Source organism: Oncorhynchus masou, chromosome 4 (genome assembly GCF_036934945.1).
Source record: "Oncorhynchus masou masou isolate Uvic2021 chromosome 4, UVic_Omas_1.1, whole genome shotgun sequence".
In the NCBI taxonomy this organism is placed as follows: domain Eukaryota; kingdom Metazoa; phylum Chordata; class Actinopteri; order Salmoniformes; family Salmonidae; genus Oncorhynchus; species Oncorhynchus masou.
This window is the reverse complement of record NC_088215.1, coordinates 16,461,016-16,481,002: the sequence shown is the minus strand read 5'-3', so window position 1 is coordinate 16,481,002 and position 19,987 is coordinate 16,461,016. Positions and strand designations below refer to the sequence as shown.

Here is a 19,987-nt window from a genome sequence, read left to right as displayed (position 1 = left end):
ACCTCCTCACGCCGCTTATACCAAACCTCCTCACGCCGCTTATACCAAACCTCCTCACGCCGCTTATACCAAACCTCCTCACGCCGCTTATACCAAACCTCCTCACGCCGCTTATACCAAACATTCTCTTCCATATTATACTGAACAACCTCCTCCACCTGTCGATACTGAACCTGTTCTTCCTATAACACCTACTGCCTTTGAACGTCGTTCTTACCCCATTGTTACCGGATCTCCTCCTCCCCCTTCTGGATCCAAACTTTCATCACCTGTTTTCCAACCTCCAGAAACACCTGCAGATCCAAATGACCCATATGGGGTCCGGGTGACCATCAATCAGGCCCTGATTACTGAAGAGCCCATGTCTGCTACTGGGAAACCCAATCCTGATCCCTATACCCAATCTCCTAAATTGCCTGTGGGTCCATACTATTACCCCTATGGTCCTTACTACCCCCCATCTGGTCCTCACCATTATCCCTTCATACCCATCTACTACCCCTCACCTACCCCAGGGCCTAGCCCAGTCACAGCTAGTCCTCCCCAGACTCTCCCTACAGGTCCTCAGGACCCTACAATGCCCACAGTCTACCCACCCCACCACTACCCTCAGCCAGTCACCTGCTCTCCCTCTGCCCATGCTATCTGTAGCTATTACCCATATCCCGTGGATGTGCCACACCACCCATATCCTCTCTACCTGACGCCCAGCCCCCCTCTGACCACCCCAGCCCTTCCCTCCACAGGCGCAGCTCTGCCTGGTGCTACTCAACCACCCCAGACCTCACCAACCACCCCCTCGCCCTCCTCCAGGACCATATCTTCCACTACTACGCTCACTCCTTGGATGTCTATCCTCACCCCTACTCTCCCCCCTCAGCCCTCCCTCTCTCCTGGGCTCTCCCCTCAGCCCTCCCTCCACTGTCTAGCAGGACAGATGATGGTGTCGCTGCCCTCTGCTCTCCTGGACTCCATCCAGGTCAAAGGTCAGAATGTCCCTCTGCTCGCCACATGGTCGGTGTTTGATGTCCAGAATTCCCTTATTTGGTGTACTAACTGCTGCATTGATTGCTTCATTGTGTATCTCTAAAGGAATTGATTTTAGACCCCTGTCTTCCCTCTAATTGTGACGTGGGCTGCTGTTTTAAATTGACCATACGACCCAATCAGGAAGAACACGGGCCCATGATTCACTTTTATTACGTTAATGCTCACTGACTTGCATGTGAATTGCATTGCTCTTTTCAGATCAGATGAATGGCTGGGTGTCTATCTCCAGTGCCCCGGCGGCTTGTAGATACATCCTGCAGATGAGTAAGGGTGGTGGAGTGATCCTCCATTCCCCTCTCCCTGCCTGCCACAGCCAGGCTATGGTGAGTCCCCCAGAACTTAAATCTGGGTCGTATTCATTACTGCACAGAGTAGAAAACGAAGCAAAGCTTTTCGCAATGGAAAATGTGTTCCTTATTGGACAGGTTCTGATAGTCCCTCCCTGTTTGTCAGTTTTCTTCCATTTGTTGCTTGGTGACTATAACCCTGTTTTCATTTTAAAGTATTTGCTGTGAAAATGGACCTCCGTTTGCTATTTTGATGTGGCCCATTGAAGTGGGAGTTGTTGGTTTTGGCTGTTAAACCCAACGTTTCCTCCTTTTTTTCAATCCACACCAGCTCTCCCTCCCCCTGAAGTTTTGGGACACAGTCCTGGGGCAATACAGAATTCTGGAGCTCCATTGCTCGTCAACTGTGACCCCATCACCCCACACCACTACCACCACCCTCCCACCGACGACCCACACCAGGCCTCCCACTCCCCCCAAGCCACACGTCTTCTGCTCTGCTCGCCACATGAGGGTGGAGCTTCCCCCAGGTCTCATATCTGGAGTCGTTGTCAAGGGTAAGTGTCTGTTGGGGGATGGTGTATGTTTCAGGTGCATATGGTTGTCATCATCCCTGCAAGAGTTGAATTCTAACATAGTTGAGAGGACCTAAGCTTTTTTTCAGTTTATTCGGGTGGGGGGGACAATGTGTTGGTTTGTGTAGTACCATATGATGTTTCCACAGAACTGCAGTTTGGGCTTTAAATGTAAATAATGGCTTTGTTAGACACAAATATGGATATTTATTTTCAAAATGTCTTAGTGATTGTGCAATAATGGCTACAAATCATTCTTAGACATCGAAGGGAATGAGATGAGCCTGAAGTATGCCCCAAAGCATTGTGGGTATGTGGCAAGCAAGGGAAAGGATGGCATGATCACTCTGAACCTCCCCTTCAACTCCTGTCACATGACTGTCCAGGTGTGTTTTATGTGCTGATCAAGGATCAGGTCCTCCCAGTCCGTGTAATCTCATTCATTATGGTCTAAAAGGCTAAACGGACTCCTATCTTTGTTCCTAACAGGGTAAAGAGCACCGCATAGATGTGATTTACTCCACGTTGAATGGACAAAAAGGAAAGGCCCAGTTGTCCTGTCCAGTTTCCATACCCGTTTCTCATCAAGGTAGAAACATAACAGGTTATCCTCGTTCTGATGAATGCTTTAATGGCTGAAACGTTAATCTTTTTAAAATTGCTTAATTTGTTTTTAATGGTGAGCGAGTATTGAGCCTTACCTGTCCTGTGTTGTCTGAATGGAAGTAAGGGGATATGTCGGATGTTATATTCAGATTACTGGTCACTCCTGTCCATTGACATTTCCTGTGTATCCCCTGTAGAGTGTAACCTTCCCAGTGACCAGCGCCTCCCCTGTGGCCGCCGCGCTCTATCCCAGGCAGAGTGTCTCTCTCTGGGCTGCTGCTACAGCACCAAGCCCTCTGCCTGCTACTACTCCATGGATGGTAAGTATAACCCCAAATGAATCACAATTTGTATTTTCTTGATTCTTTTGTCCATTCCTGACCTTCTCCAATGCAGGAAGAAGACAAGAGGAATCAAGAAAATACAATTAAGATTCACCCCTGTAATGAATCTTTAATTGTCTGAGATATATAGGGTCCCAATATCAGTCAAAGCCTTGGGGAATGCCACTCTAGATCCATGACCTTTTATATAACCTTTAGCTAACCCAGAGTGTATACATGTCCTTTCCCAGAATGCACATTGGACCGCCACTTTGTCTTTTCGGTGCCCGCCTCCCTCACGGACCCCCCTCTGTCCCCCGCCTTACTCACTGCCGCTGGCAACCCCACCTGCGCCCCTCAGAGGGTGACCCCAGACTACGCCCTGTTCAAGATCCCACTGGGCGGCTGCGGGGCCCACAGATACGTGAGTGGCCCTTAATTATCTTCTTGTTCATTTTTTTTAGTCTGAGTTGATTAGCAATGGTTGGGACTCCATTTAGCCTCATGGGTTACTGAATGGGTGCACTTCATTAACATTGCTCTCCAAAATGTCAGAATCTGAATCAATTTGTGTTCTCTGGAGGGCACTGGGCTTAAAGGAACATTCAGTCAAACTAGCTTTTGCTATTTGTGTAATTAGTCTACAGTTGATACAGTCCCAAAATGTTTTCTGATGAGTTTCTGATTTAAGAATGCAGATGCACATGACAACATGAAGTGACACATGGCTCGGACATCACATAAAATAAAAAAAATGGGTGAATTGTTTTCTTTTAACAGTTCTACTTGGTAAAGTCAGGCAGTGATTGACAACATCTGGGTAGGGTTCATGTAGCATAATGTTTTGCAGTGGACAACATCAATCTGTGTTTGAAAACGTTTTCTCCCTACTGAACTGGACCCTATTGTTCCAACAGGAGGTTGGCCAAATGGTAATCTACATGGTGGAGATCATCAACACGGTCCAGTCAATCACCCTCAACTATGGGACCATCACCAGAGACTCTCCTATCAGGTCAGTTATAAACCCCCACTGGGGTTCACGGGCTGTTAATTTCACGTGTCACTGTTACTTGGCAAAGAAAAATACATTCCGATCAAACAAGAGAACAACAATAATAAAAATAAAAATGTAATGCATTATTATCTTATTGAGTGACGTATTCCATAGGCATGGAGTTGATATTTTTTCAGTGCAGGAATGTATGAAGTTTCTGACTAATTGTGTAATCTGAGTTGTGGCCTCCCTATCTGCTGTTTTCCTGTTGCTCCTAGGCTGCTGGTTGAGTGCCAGTACACTCCTGGCTCTGTGGCGAGTGTTGGCTTCCTGGTCAAGACCCCCTCCTTTGGCCCCTCCATTCAGGCCCAGGGCGTGTTGGGGGTCCAGCTCAGGATTGCCACAGGTACGCAGCTATAGTTGCTCACACATCTCACCCATTTTGCTGCTGTTGGTATCTCCAACTCCACACTCCAAGTGGTGGTGGTCAGTCTTGCATGTCAACTTATAAAGATCACATTTAGAGCATTTTAACAGGATGTCAATTTGCTTTGGATGCCAAGAAACATTGTCAAGCACCTGGAAAGGATGAACATAATGATGTAACGCCCTTTTCCCCCACTTCCTCTCCAGACGAGCAGTACAGTAGCTTCTACCCCCAGTACCACCGGCCCCTGCAGATGCTCTTGGGTAAACCCTTACACCTTGAGGTGCGTCTGCTCAACCCCCCAGATGACAAAGTGGTCCTGCTGGTACACTACTGCGTGGCCTACCCCAGATCAGGACAGACTGTCTGGATACTCCTCTATAATGGGTACGCTGCAGGGTTACCTTTGACCTTCTAGGCTCCTACATGTCTGTGTTCAACAACGATAGTGAGCTCAAAGTATTGGGACAGTGAAACTTTAAAAAAAAAAAAATTAATTTTTTTTCGGTTCTGTAATCCAGCACTTTGGATTTGGAATGATACTATGAGGTTAACATGCAGACTGTCAGATTTAATTTCAGGGTTTTTTCATCCATATTGGGTGAACCGTTTAGAAATTACAGCACTTGTTGCATGTAATCTCAACACTTTTTTTTTTTAGGGGACCAAAAGCATTGTGACAAATTCACAAATTCACTTATGCGTGTTAAATGCAACCAACAAGTTTGAAGTAACACACTTGATGTAATCATTGGGTGCTAGGAATATAACACTAAACTATTGACTACTTTAATACACAAGTAATTTTGTTGTCGCCCCCCCCCCCATTTTAGGAGACAATGTACAAAAAGTGCAGTAATTTCTAAACGTTTCACCCGATATGGATGAAAATACCCTAAAGATGAAAGCTGACAGTGTTCACTTAAACCTCAGTCATTGAATTGTTTCATTTCAAAACATGTCACTGTTCCAATACTTTTGGAGCTCACTCATTTTTGGGGTACAATTTTAAAGTAATTAATTTCACATGAAATGATTTAACATTTACAAACTGCACATGTCAGTGGGCAGACCATCACAGGGATGGAGGAAAAGGGAAGGAGCTTCAGAAAGAGTGTTGTTGCGCTGAATAACCACATTCTCGCCTCCTGTGTAGATGTCCTAACCATCTGGACCCGGCCTCTCAGAAGCCTCACCCATCTCCTCCACCCCCACCCTTTCACCAAGGCCAGACACGAAGGTTCACCATCTCCACCTTCCAGTTCCTCACCTCTGGACAGACTCAGACATTGGAGGACCATGAAGAGGTGAGGTTCTGCCCCACTGCACTAGACCTTTAAACTTGGAGCCAATGGCAGAGTCTTAAGATTTAAAGTAGCCATCTTCCCCTGTTTTTCTTTGCTCCATTCTCAGTGATCTGGCAGTTTCCCTCCATTAATTTAACCTATTTAGCCCTTTAATTGATCAATGGCCATGAACAACAGGAGCCTTGAGACCTATAGCCAAAGGCAAAAAGAGGCCAGTAACAGCAGCTCTGTCTGTAGGTGTGGCTGACTTGCTTCTCATCTGACCCACCCTTGTCCTCTGTTCTTGCTCTCTCCTCCCTTCAGATCTACTTCATGTGTTCTACTGAAGTGTGTTCGCCGCTGGACAGCAGCTTGTGTGTAGAGGGATGCTTTGGCCAGTGACTGTAAGGAACCGCACGGACAATGTTCAGTCACTATGGACACGGCAGAGCCCTGGTCAAAAGTAGTGCACTATATAGGGAGTAGGGAGTTTGGGATGCATCCATAACTCGCATGTGAATTATTATTTTAAATAATTATTTAATTCCCAGAAATGGAGCAGAAGGCTGACGTGTGGTGCCACACAGCAAAAATATGGTTTTGTAATTAAGGCTACTTTAATTATTTAAGAGGACTAATGCATTTCCTGCCTCTGTTCCACAGAGAAAAGATGGACAGAAAGCAATAGTCATGGAAGATTAACTGGTAGGATTTTCTTTGTCAGTGGAACAGATTCAACTTTACTAATACATTTCCATTGTAATTTCTCTTTCCTCTCCCTCTGTTTTCATCTCCAGGCCAAAGGCTGCTCGTTCACCGCTAATAAAACCCCTTTAAAAGGAGAATGTGTGTTTCTTGCTCCCAGGCAGTCTAGTCTAGTTCGGATGGCGTGAAGAAGCCATCCAAACTAGATGGTTCACACTGACTCCGCCTGTGGTGGTTCTAGACAATGGCCTGAATCAACATTCTGGATATCCAATGTTCCATACATTAAGGCATTCAATGTGATTACTGTCTAAAATGGCTTTTGAATATATATATTATAGGTTAGTATTTGGAAGTTAGCAGACCTCTTCCATCCATACATGCATACATTATATCAGCCTATAGTCATTAATTCCCATGAAGATCATAAGTTTTGACCACTGGGTGTCAGCCAAGCTCTAAACCAGGATCGAGAATGCCTCCTGGGGCTCTTGATTTGTATTTGAGGGGTCCGAAGACCTTGAACTGGCTATTGTGTAATAATAGGAGCACAATCATGTTATAACCTCAATGGCACATTTATCTGAGTAATGTTGTCAACTTCGAAATGTTTATTTTATTCTACAGCACAGGTTAGTAGGTCTCTAGTCTATTTTAAAGGAGGGGCACGCGAATCATGCGTCATTCATATTCCGCCGGTTAAAGTCTAGGTTCAAAATGCTGTGTAAATGAACATGGCCCTCGCATACCCCCCATTTTAATTGTTTGTAAGCACTGCGGCACACTGCGTTTTTTCTGTGGCTTCCATGCTAGTGTGCGTTTTTTGGGGGGGGGGGGCGCACGTCCAAGGGGAGCGAGGGAGGGACCTACACGAGAGCACAGAGGGGGAGGGAAGATCATTTCCTTTCTGTAGTGTACACGCCGCAAGAATACACCGGGATAAGGACGAAAATAATAATTATATTAGGGAGGACTGTAAAGGAAATACCGCAGCCCGGTTGTCTTTTGTTTTGGGAATTTATCTAACACAGAACGGAAGACCAACATGGGGAGATGGTTCTTCAGGATTGACTTTCAATAACCCTCTCCATGCGAAAAAGTCTGGCGAGTAGACTGAAAAAGGCAATAGCAGTCAGGGAAGACATGTTTAGTGATTTTAGTCCTGCGCTTGAGGTAGGATGTTGATGTATTTTCCTAAAATATTTCTGTCTCTGGTACAAATAAGGGGTCAACAGTGAATGGGCATATTATTCCAGGCACAGTATCATTATTACGTAGTGTAGTTAATTATGTTAATAAAACGATGAAATAGTCTAGGCCTTCTGCAGGCTCAATATTGCTGTAACGTTTCATGACTAACGTTGGTAGGCTTGGCCTAAACAAGGCTATGAACCGGTGAAAATTAACGTTGACTAATTTTGTATAGAATTTATTTGTCATCTGCGTCGTATCAATGGCTGTAAGGGTAACAATTTTTAAAGAAACAAGTAGTTATATCGAGGGTTGCATAACAGTGGATACATAGGGACATACTATTTAAAACCCCAATCGGTTTCTTACAAAACATTTTGACCACAGAAAAGAGTTCGACAGAGGCCGAGGTAGAAAGGATAGGTGAAAATTCTAGCACTAGACAGGGAACATCAGGCGTTTTTAAATGTTAATGTCGACCGACGTAACATCAATCATGCTGCCTGTATCTCGGGCTATCATGGACCGGGATCGAGAGCTCCAGGACACAATGGCCGGGGTGCATCCCAACTCGACCGGGGCTTCTGGCGCAGCTCTCCGGGGAATGAAGCGAGGAGACCCAGCATCTGACGCGCAGACGTCGGCAGCTCTTGTGGAATCGGCCGGGGCAGAGTGCAAGCGTCCCCGGATTGACGCATCTGGAGTAGTCGCAGAGGTCGGCCAGGTGAGAAGGAACCGAGAGGAGTGGGCATTTGAATTGCTCTGTTTTTCGAATTAATACGCCCACTGGCATGCTTTACACCCAAAACACAAAGCAAAGCGCTGTTATAAGCTTTGATCTCAAACTGGTGTGTTCATGTCAGATAGGCTGCTAATAGCCTAATTATTCGCTACTGTAGACATTAAAACCACACAGGGCACAGGAAACCCCATGCTAACCCAAGCTATTTAATCAAGCACTCGAATGAGGTCGCTAGGCTAATTATCTTCCGACCATTTTAATCTATTTATTGGTGTGATTTAATTAGTGTGTCGCCAGAGAGAGAGAGGTGTACGAGTTGACCCGCACAATAGGATAGCCTAGTAGTAGTTTACGGTATCTGCGTTTTAGCTCTCCCCAGACTCGGCAAGCAATATATAGCCTATTAATATCGATGACTACGGAGTGTACTCAAAACGGACATTTTCCTGAAACGATACAATGCTTCAGATGCCCTTTGTTATTGTAGGCCTATTCAACGACATGTTTACTTAGTTATGCAGGCTATGCTCTTTCTCCAGCGGTTACATTATTATACTCCGTCGAAAGCAGCGGCATTTGGCCTCTATCACTGAGAAAAGCATGTTTTCAAATAGCCGGAATGTAAACAAAAATAACCTTTGTTATGCTAAAACAGTCGTACTTTGTCTGGCGTCTTGGTGTTGATCGTATTTGGTTTATAATGGGAGTGAAATGTTTGCGTGTGTGATTATGGGGGGGTTGGGGTGGGGGGCCTTGATTTGACGTCCCATTCTATGACTGGGATACAATAACTGCCTGTTGTGTATTTAGTCTTTTAGTCCTACTGTAACAAGTCAAACCCACATGCTTTAGTCTAATGCACTTGGCGGTGACATTTACCACTTAATGATGCAATTGATGTAACTGCCAGTATCATCACAACATATTTATTTAAACCAAATCAAATTGACTGGGTTACCCAGTAATTTTCGGTGTTGTCAAATACCCATATTTTCCACATCTCTAGAGAAATACATAGGCAGGATGTCACGTGACGCACTAAATGTATCATGTTGCATTAAGTTGCAGCGGGAAGTTAACTGATCCATCCAAAGGTAAAATGCCCTTCTCTCTGCCATTGTAAGTAGCGGTAATGGAAGAGAATTGTCCAGTTTGCTGCCCTCGTGTAATAGGGAGGGAGACTGTCTTTCAGCACCCCTGTAGGAGAGTATAGTGGTGAACTGCCTCTAAAGACAATTTAAAAAAAACATCTAATTCACTTAAAACAGACAGCGTGGATGGAAGGTATTGTGTGTGTCTGTGTTTGTGTGGGAGGGAGAGGTATGGATGGATGGATCAATGGTCCCTTGGCTCCTAAAAAGGTATTGAATGTCTGCTGATTGGCCAAAGACCCCCCGTAGATCCTCCTCCACCCCTCCCTGGTAGATCTCCTCTACCCCTCCCTGGTAGATCCTCCTCTACCCCTCCCTGGTAGATCCTCCTCTACCCCTCCCTGGTAGATCCTCCTCCACCCCTCCCTGGTAGATCCTCCTCCACCCCTCCCTGGTAGATCCTCCTCCACCCCTCCCTGGTAGATCCTCCTCTACCCCTCCCTGGTAGATCCTCCTCTACCCCTCCCTGGTAGATCCTCCTCTACCCCTCCCTGGTAGATCCTCCTCTACCCCTCCCTGGTCTGGTAGATCCTCCTCTACCCCTCCCTGGTCTGGTAGATCCTCCTCTACCCCTCCCTGGTAGATCCTCCTCTACCCCTCCCTGGTAGATCCTCCTCTACCCCTCCCTGGTAGATCCTCCTCTACCCCTCCCTGGTCTGGTAGATCCTCCTCTACCCCTCCCTGGTCTGGTAGATCCTCCTCTACCCCTCCCTGGTCTGGTAGATCCTCCTCCACCCCTCCCTGGTCTGGTAGATCCTCCTCCACCCCTCCCTGGTCTGGTAGATCCTCCTCCACCCCTCCCTGGTCTGGTAGATCCTCCTCCACCCCTCCCTGGTCTGGTAGATCCTCCTCCACCCCTCCCTGGTCTGGTAGATCCTCCTCCACCCCTCCCTGGTCTGGTAGATCCTCCTCCACCCCTCCCTGGTCTGGTAGATCCTCCTCCACCCCTCCCTGGTCTGGTAGATCCTCCTCCACCCCTCCCTGGTCTGGTAGATCCTCCTCCACCCCTCCCTGGTCTGGTAGATCCTCCTCCACCCCTCCCTGGTCTGGTAGATCCTCCTCTACCCCTCCCTGGTCTGGTAGATCCTCCTCCACCCCTCCCTGGTCTGGTAGATCCTCCTCTACCCCTCCCTGGTAGATCCTCCTCTACCCCTCCCTGGTAGATCCTCCTCTACCCCTCCCTGGTAGATCCTCCTCTACCCCTCCCTGGTAGATCCTCCTCCACCCCTCCCTGGTCTGGTAGATCCTCTTCCACCCTTTCCTGTTAGTAGGGAGCAGATTTGCCCTATCACCAGCAGTAAAGAGGCTTTTTTTCGCTAGGCTCATGGGATCACCGCTCATCTACAGGGGAAGGATTAATCACACATACACACACACTGCATAATGCAGGCGGTAGAGCTTAGTATCATATTTTGGCTACAAAAGCTGGTGATGTACATTTATTGACATTGCTTTAAATTCCTATTGTCTATTGTGATCAAATAGGCTTCCATACTATTATCATAGACTGTTCATTGTTACGCCATTAGATTGAGTACTGTTAATAATTTTCCACTTAGTGAATACGTGGTACCGGTGCCGTGTTCTTATTCTCCTGACCTGATGCCTCCATTAATATTTCAGCTGAAAGTAGGTTAAGAGATATTAAACGCTCCTTCCTTAAACGAGAGTGGCGCTAAGCTTTCCAAGAAATGACTTCATTAATGCATGCTTGCATTTCTCCAAATCTAACTTCTTTCCCCTTCCCGGCAACACCCTCCCGGCCTCTCCCCCATGGGTGAAGCCGGGAAAAGATACCCATGGGGGAAGAGGTCAGGAGGGGGTGAGGCCGGGAAGGGGAAAGATACACATGGGGGAGAGGTCGGGAGGGGATGAGGCCGGGAAGGGGAAAGATAACCATGGGGGAGAGGCCGGGAGGGGGAAAGATACACATGGGGAGAGGCCGGAGGGGGTATCTTTCCCCTTCCCGGCCTCACCCCCTCCCGACCTCTCCCCCATGTGTATCTTTCCCCTTCCCGGCCTCATCCCCTCCCGACCTCTCCCCCATGGGTATCTTTCCCCTTCCCGGCCTCATCCCCTCCCGACCTCTCCCCCATGGGTATCTTTCCCCTTCCCGGCTCACCCCTCCCGGCCTCACCCCCTCACGGCCTTACCCCCTCCCGGCCTCTCCCCCATGGGTATCTTTCCTCTTCCCGGCCTCACCCCCTCCCGGCCTCTCCCCCATGGTTATCTTTCCCCTTCCCGGCCTCACCCCCTCCCGGCCTCTCCCCCATGGTTATCTTTCCCCCTCCCGGCCTCTCCCCCATGGTTTTCTTTCCCCTTCCCGGCCTCTCCCCATGGGTATCTTTCCCCTTCCCGGCCTCTCCCCCATGGTTATCTTTCCCCTTCCCGGCCTCTCCCCCATGGTTATCTTTCCCCCTCCCGGCCTCTCCCCCATGGTTATCTTTCCCCTTCCCGGCCTCTCCCCCATGGGTATCTTTCCCCTTCCCGGCCTCACCCCCTCCCGGCCTCTCCCCCATGGTTATCTTTCCCCTTCCCGGCCTCACCCCCTCCCGGCCTCTCCCCCATGGTTATCTTTCCCCCTCCCGGCCTCTCCCCCATGGTTATCTTTCCCCTTCCCGGCCTCTCCCCCATGGGTATCTTTCCCCTTCCCGGCCTCTCCCCATGGGTATCTTTCCCCTTCCCGGCCTCACCCCCTCCCGGCCTCTCCCCCATGGGTATCTTTCCCCTTCCCGGCCTCACCCCCTCCCGGCCTCTCCCCCATGGGTATCTTTCCCCTTCCCGGCCTCACCCCCTCCCGGCCTCTCCCCCATGGGTATCTTTCCCCTTCCCGGCCTCTCCCCCATGGTCATCTTTCCCCTTCCCGGCCTCACCCCCTCCCGGCCTCTCCCCCATGGTTATCTTTCCCCTTCCCGGCCTCTCCCCTTCCCGGCCTCTCCCCCATGGTTATCTTTCCCCTTCCCGGCCTCTCCCCCATGGTTATCTTTCCCCTTCCCGGCCTCTCCCCTTCCCGGCCTCTCAACCCATGGTTATCTTTCCCCTTCCCGGCCTCACCCCCTCCCGGCCTCTCCCCCATGGTTATCTTTCCCCTTCCCGGCCTCTCCCCCATGGTCATCTTTCCCCTTCCCGGCCTCACCCCCTCCCGGCCTCTCCCCCATGGTTATCTTTCCCCTTCCCGGCCTCTCCCCCATGGTTATCTTTCCCCTTCCCGGCCTCTCCCCCATGGTTATCTTTCCCCTTCCCGGCCTCTCCCCATGGGTAGGATGAATCATGGAAAGTGTTGTGTTATGTGAGGTTATTCCTTTTTAAGTAGTCCAGTAACTGGACACGTCTCACTCATCCCATTCTCCTTCTCTCAACATTTCCCCTGTCTTTCTTTCTTTCTCTCCCTCTCTCATTGTCTTTCCCTCTACTGAGTGTTATCACAGAATGTTTGGCACACTGCTCGTCACACCACGTCATGACCTCTGATCTCTGGTTAATGCCAGTAAAATGGGATGTGGTGGTAATAGTGATAAGCCATCCTTTTCCACCATCACACAACAGAGGACCGTCAGCCATTGCCCACTTTGTCAGTCAAGAACAAATTCTTATTTTCAATGACGGCCTAGGAACAGTGGGTTAACTGCCTGTTCAGGGGCATAACGACAGATTTGTACCTTGTCAGCTCGGGGATTCGAACTTGCAACCTTTCGGTTACTAGTCCAACACTCTAACCACTAGGCTACCCTGCCCCCCCCGGCATTGTAAAATCATAATCTGTCGACCTCTAATAGACACTATTGAAGTTAGTGTGTGTCTCTCAAATGGGACCTTATTTCCTTACATAGTGCTCTACATATGACTATTGGTACCTAGTCCCTACAAAGTGCCTATGGCCCTGGTCAGAGCAGTGCACTATATAGGGTGCCATTTGGGATGCAGACAAGAACAGACAGTAAGTCATACATAAGCAGAGTCATGAGCTTAATTTCCTTGAGGAGGAGGGAAAGGGAGAGCTGTCTGAACGGAACATGTCCACTCAGACAAACACTAATACAGAAACATATATGCACACTCTCGCTCACATTCAGACACGCACATACACACATGCTCTCTGGAGAACAGCTTTGCTATAATCTAAACGCACACAACGACCCAAAATACTCTCATAAATACACACACACCAGTTGTGCTACCCCCACACATTACAGCTCATCTACCAGAGTGACTCCATCTAGCATCTGCAGCCTTTTAAGAAACCATCCAAGTATGCAAATGCTACTTCTACTTATGCCTTCTGTCTTTGTCAAATGGACAAATTAATGGGCTATTTCAGTTTAGAGGAGAAGCTGAATAAAAGCAGAGGACAAACTGAAGGAGGGGAAAAGAGAGTGAGAGGGAGAGAGCAATCAGGAGAATGTAACAAGATTTCTTCAAGTCAACAGATGGTGAGAGGGGGGGGCTTGATGGAGGTGAAAAAGGACCCAAAACAGAGGTATGGGTTGAGAAGGGCAAGGTGTGTGTGTGTGTGTGTGTGTGTGTGTGTGTGTGTGTGTGTGTGTGTCAACGTGAACAGGAGTTAAGTTACTTTCAATGGTCCAAGTTTCTCACTCACATCACCAGTTCACAGGATTGTGGTAATCCCTTGTACACATGGACCGCAGGGTGTGTGTGTAGTGGGGATTCTTTCATTTCACAGGCCACCTGGTTATTCATTCATCATTTGATACAGGATCACTTTCTTACGGAGTCGACTCCAAGTTGAAACCACATCAAAATTGATTCAATTTTTCCCAAAGAACTTGAGCGCCAAGAAGGCATGAGGCACTCAAGAGGATATTTCAACCACAGAGCCCTTACATTCTAAGCCTCACAGCCAGCCAGAGGATCCAATAGTGTATTCTAGCGCTCTATACTTCCCATTCTTGTCCCTTGACACAGAATACCTACACTTATAGTCCTATGCTTTTAGAGGGGCTTTAACTGGTTTTAGTGGATGTTGCCTGTACGTGCAGCTCTTGGATCAGTTTGAACTGTTCCTGCTGATGGTTGATGCTAGAACTGGGGCAGGAAAATCTGATTCTAGATCAGTTTATCAAGACCATGTCGACCTGTAATACACAGATGACACAAATACCCCTGCTACACAGAACCCAAAATAAACAACTTGGGGTTGAGTCGGTGAACCTGGTGGAGGAGACAGTCATCATCCTCTCGGAGAGAAATGGGACCAAAACGAAATAAATATTCTCAAACTCACAGCAGGAGAGGAGAACATTTTTCTTGCTGACGTTTCATTCTATTTCGGTCGGGCGGACTGAAATAAAAGTACATCTGAGTGCTGCTGCTCACTACTCTGCTGACCTGGGTTCAAACACTATTCAAAATCATTTCAATTTCCAAACCATTTCATCTCTGCTTGATTGAGCTTGCCTGACTTTAATGGACCAATTGAATAGCCCCAAATGTGTCAATCTGGCTCTCCGGGCTTGACTAGAGCAAAGGCACAAAGCATTTGAAAGATGTCAAATATCTTTAAACCCGGGTCTGCTGCTCTGTGCTCCTCCACCTACATTAATGTTGTAGTCCAGTCATTCATCCTGGCCGCTGTCACCCCAGGCGTGTCCCCATTAGGTTAGGGGCCCGGGGTCGTACGCTGCGTGACAGACGCAGGGAGCTCTGCATACGAATCAAATTGGATCAGACAACCTCGACATCTCCAAAATCTCGAGTTGTGTTTCTTATTCTAATTCTAACCCATGCATTTTGGATCGCTGCCAAAGTGAAATATGAAGGAGGTTTTCAAAGAGCTATGCAGCTGCAGGGTAAGAATATGAAATGGCAGCTTCATAAGTGTACGATTCAGATAAACCCATTCAGGTTGGAGCTTTTATTGTTATGACTGAACTAGATGAGATTAATGATAAGGACTAAATGAGATTAATGATAAGAACTAGATGAGATTAACGATAAGGACTTTTGTGACTTTAATGTGTAAAACAGCACAAGCACACTATTCCCTATTAGGGAATAGGGTGCTATTTGGGACGGAGTCCTCGTATCCTTTGAGGCGTTTTTTATTTTATTTTTTTAACCCTATTCCTACTTCTCTCTATTCGTCTAGCCCGGGTTCCTCCCTCACTTTCTACTCCTCCCTCCTTTTCATCCCTCCATTCTCCTCGATCGCCCTCCTTTTTTCGAGCAATTCCAGAAATATTTATTCCAGATGTGTTTTTACCGTCTCACCCCGGCCCTTCTCCCTTAGATCTTTCAACATAATTGTCAGATTTTGCGGTGCCCCTTAAATGTCTGGATTTGCCTAGTATTATTGCACGTCTGCCTTCATGACTACAACACAGTTCAGGGAATTTACCCTCCATTTCAAATAGAAGTTTATACTTTATTCATGTTAGTCAGGCTTCTAAAAGGCAATTAATAATTTACTGTTGCCTCAAAAGTCTGTTCTCTCTAAGTACATTTTTGGCTCTCCAGGACAGTTACTCAAACGGCAGTGAATGAGCATAGCAACTCTTCTCTCTACTTTCTACTTTTGAATTCCATAAGTATTAAGATGGAGTGTTTTGTGTAACGTCGCCTGTGGCTTGAGGTAGATGGCTACAGCGCTCATTGTGAGGGCTCAAGCTGTGATGTGCGCGGAGCAAAGGCGAGGGACACAGGCGAGGGACATTGGTTCCAGATGAAAGGGAGATGAGGGGAGGGCTGGAGGGAGGAGGAAATGAGAGATGGTTTTGATGTAGCGATACACAGACACAGCCAAGCCTATATATTTTATTCCCCTCAAACCGAGCTTATAGTAATTGCTGTAAAACCAGCACATGGCATGTTTTGATAGAACACTGCATAAATGCCAGTACATGGTGTTATGCGTGTGAATAAAGTGTGTTACAAGTGTATGTTTTATAACAGACAGTCACAGCTTAGTTAACATCGGGTAACCTAACATTAACTGATAGCACAATGGGGGAAGAGGAGAGCTTAATGAGGACAATAGGTAATTACTCACCAAATATTTGGTAGGTAGCCTCTTTCCTCTTTCCATTTTCTCTCTTGCTCTTGCAACACTGCCCCCACCAGTTATAATGGAGCAAATAAATGAGAGGAATCTGACAGTGGGTTGCATCAGGGCAGATGATGTGAGGGAGGCAGTATACTCCATGACACTTGTGACCTATTTCTGATTTAAGTGCTACGATGAGTCTCTCTCTCTCTCTACGATGAGTCTCTCCCCCTCCTTCTCCCTCGTTCTTTCTCTCTCTCCCCCTGTCCTCTTATCTCTCCTAACTAACACACAATAGCTCCACTGGCATGAGAGGAAGAGGACACACCAGGACATTGAGTGGAGGAGCTAGCTAGAGGATTGTGTGTGAGGCACAGGCAGAATTAATTTGATTAGTGTGGCCATTAATGCATCAATTAACTGGAACATGGAATATACTGGTGAGGAGAGAGGGATGATTGGCTGGAAAGAGCGAATAAAGGAGTGAAGATTGTACAACTTAAAACCGACACAAAAAAACGGGTCAAACGTTGATGTAAAAAATGATGATAATTGGTGACCTTTGTGTAGTTGGTGACCATTTTTCGGCAAGACAAACTAAATACATTTTTCTTGTTTTTAAATGTCTGCTCTCTTCTCTTTCAGAACAATGACCCCCTGACCCTTGGTTACCATGGATACCCAACCCACAGTCAGGTAAGACTACAGTCTTAACATAATTGCATACATGTGAGACATTTGCATATTGTATGATATATTTTCATTATCTTATGTCCTCCATTGTGCTCTTCCATATATGGGCAACGACATATTTAAGTTATTTTCTAAGCTCTTCAAGCCACAAGGTGGTGATGTGGATTCAGATATTTTTTTTGATTTGGGAGCCTGACAACTTCATGTAAGGGAAAGGGGGACACCTCATCAGTTGTACAACTGAATGCATTTGACTGAAATGTTTCTTCCACACATCATAACCCCTTCTGAATAACCTTCTCTATATAAGTTTACTCTTTGTTAATATGGCTTTACATTTTTATTTATTTTATTTCCTGTTTGCCCTTGGATAGCCAAGAAATATGGTAGGAATTTAAATTCAATATCAAGATAAGCACATAGATATGGCATGGATGATGTTGTCGAGCTGTCCTGCCAGTAGCTTCAATTTCTCCCTCACTATTCTAAAACATAATGTTTTGAGTATATACTACAGCGTTTTGCCTGTGTATGTATGTGTGTATATACACACACACACACATACATATATATATATATATATATATATATATATATATATATATATATATATATATATATATATATATATATATATATACAGTTGAAGTCAGAAGTTTACATACACCTGAGCCAAATACGTTTAAACTCAGTTTTTTACAATTCCTGACATTTAATCCTAGTAAAAATTATGTTTTAGGCCTGTTAGGACCACCACTTTATTTTAAGAATGTGACATGTCAGAATAATACTAGAGAGTGATTTATTTCAGCTTTTATTTCTTTCATCACATTGCCAGTGGATCAGAAGTTTACATACACTCAATTAGTATTTGGTAGCATTGCCTTTAAATTGTTTAACTTGGGTCAAATGTTTCAGGTAGCCTTCCACAAGCTTCCCACAATAAGTTGGGTGAATTTGAATTTTGGCCCATTCCTCCTGACAGAGCTGGTGTAACTGAGTCAGGTTTGTAGGCCTCCTTGCTCGAGCGTGCTTTTTCAGTTCTGCCCACAAATTCTCTATAGGATTGAAGTCAGGGCTTTGTGATGGCCACTCCAATACCTTGACTTTGTTGTCCTTAAGCTATTTTGCCACAACATTGTCCATTTGGAAGACCCATTTGCGACAAAGCTTTAATTTCCTGACTGATGTCTTGAGATGTTGCTTCAATATATCCACATTATTTTTCTCCCTCATGAAGCCATCTATTTTGTGAAGTGCACCAGTCCCTCCTGCAGCAAAGCACCCCTACAACATGATGCTGCCACCCTGTGCTTCACGGTTGGGATGGTGTTCTTCGGCTTGCAAGCCTCCCTTTTTCCTCCAAACATACGATGGTCACTATGGCCAAACAGTTCTATTTTCATTTCATCAGACCAGAGGACTTTTCTCCAAAAAGTACGATCTTTGTCCCCATGTGCAGTTAGTAGCAAACTGTAGTCTGGCTTTCTTTATGGTGGTTTTGGAGCAGTGGCTTCTTCCTTACTGAGCAGCATTTCAGGTTATATCGATATAGGACTAATTTTTACTGTGGATAGAGATACTTTTTTACCTGTTTCCTCCAGCATCTTCACAAGGTCTTTTTCTGGAGTTCTGAGATTGGTTTGCACTTTTCGCACCAAAGCACGTTCATCTCTAGGAGACAGAACACGTCTCCTTCCTGAGCAGTATGATGGCTGCGTGGTCCCATGGTGTTTATACTTGCGTACTATTGTTTGTACAGATGAATGTGGTACCTTCAGGCATTTCGAAATTGCTCCCAAGGATGAACCAGACTTGTGGAGGTCTACAATTTTTTTTCTGAGGTCTTGGCTGATTTTCTTTAGATTTTCCCATGATGTCAAGCGAAGAGGCACTGAGTTCGAAGGTAGGCCTTGAAATACATCCACAGGTACACCTCCAATTGACTCAAATTATGTCAATTAGCCTATCAGAATCTTCTAAAGCCATGACATCATTTTCTGAGATTTTCCAAGCTGTTTAAAGGCACAGTCAACTTAGTGTATGTAAACTTCTGACCCACTGGAATTGTGATACAGTGAATTATAAGTGAAATAATCTGTCTGTGAACGGTTGTTGGAAAAATGACTTGTCATGCAAAAAGTAGATGTCCTAACTGACTTGCCAAAACTATAATGTTAACAAGACATTTATGGAGTGGTTGAAAAACGAGTTTTAATGACTACAACCTAAGTGTATGTAAACTTCCGAGTTATTTTATTTTAAAATCATTTTCGTGGTCTTTTTCAACGTAAACTTGAACCAGATATAAAGTATTTGCCACCACTGCTGAAATAAATCCTAGTGGAAACACTAGCAACTGAGATACAAACTGTGTGTGTGTGCCCTGCAGTCAACACAGCCCATATGACAATAAAAAGCATACATAGGGGCCTACCTTATAAATGTGTTTGTGTGTGTACCGTATGTCCAGTGTGTTTACCTGGGTGTGTTTTAAGAGGCTGATTGTGTTATTAGGTGGTTTAGTTGGTGTTGTTAATCCTCAGATCATCCTCTATGCTCTTTCCATAATCCCCTCATCCCTCCCTCTTTATCCCCCGCTCCCTCGCACTACGGATGCCGTGTGACATCATTCATCATCGTTCATTATGAACGCTTTACACGGCTGACAATGTATGCATGGAATTAGAATTACTAGAATGGATATTCCCATTCCACTATCTATACATCTCTATATCCTTGGTTGTTGTTCTGCGGCTAAATAAAAGAATACGGACGGTCCTCATGTCCACTTACTGTATACCTCTGCGTAGTGTGGAATGGCAGCTAAAGGAAAATAATAGCCTCTTTTAACTGAAAATACCTAGAATTTGTCTGTTCTTAAATGAGTCTTGCTCAAGGAAGCGGTATAGAGGACAAAGCCATTTGGACCATGGCGGTGTCATGAGGGGATG

General features: G+C 46.1%; 2 protein-coding genes across 5 annotated transcripts in view; both read left to right on the top strand.

The window, feature by feature from the left end:
* Positions 1–2,223: 2,223 nt before the first annotated feature.
* On the top strand, positions 2,224–6,388 carry LOC135520725 (zona pellucida sperm-binding protein 4). 2 transcript variants are annotated; one of them, XM_064946498.1, is made up of 11 exons: positions 2,224–2,298; positions 2,402–2,501; positions 2,716–2,838; positions 3,093–3,265; positions 3,759–3,856; positions 4,117–4,244; positions 4,472–4,652; positions 5,422–5,572; positions 5,876–5,955; positions 6,215–6,256; positions 6,349–6,383. In XM_064946498.1, the coding sequence occupies exons 1-9, from the start codon at positions 2,251–2,253 to the stop codon at positions 5,951–5,953; spliced, it is 1,080 nt and encodes a 359-aa protein (XP_064802570.1). In that variant the 5' UTR covers positions 2,224–2,250; the 3' UTR covers positions 5,954–5,955; positions 6,215–6,256; positions 6,349–6,383. The 2 variants fall into 2 exon arrangements, with proteins under 2 accessions (XP_064802570.1, XP_064802562.1); XM_064946490.1 differs by having other exon boundaries at positions 5,876–6,388.
* Positions 6,389–7,129: 741 nt separating this feature from the next.
* LOC135524654 (RNA binding protein fox-1 homolog 2-like) overlaps positions 7,130–19,987 on the top strand; it is a 38,023-nt gene continuing 25,165 nt past the window's right edge. Inside the window, exons 1-2 of one of the 3 annotated variants that reach the window (XM_064952393.1) lie at positions 7,130–8,171; positions 16,986–17,036. In XM_064952393.1, coding sequence (XP_064808465.1) covers positions 7,914–8,171; positions 16,986–17,036 — 309 coding nt within the window. In that variant the 5' untranslated portion in view covers positions 7,130–7,913. The remainder of the gene's footprint in view (positions 8,172–16,985; positions 17,037–19,987) is intronic. The other 2 variants (XM_064952401.1, XM_064952385.1) reach the window with 2 other exon arrangements.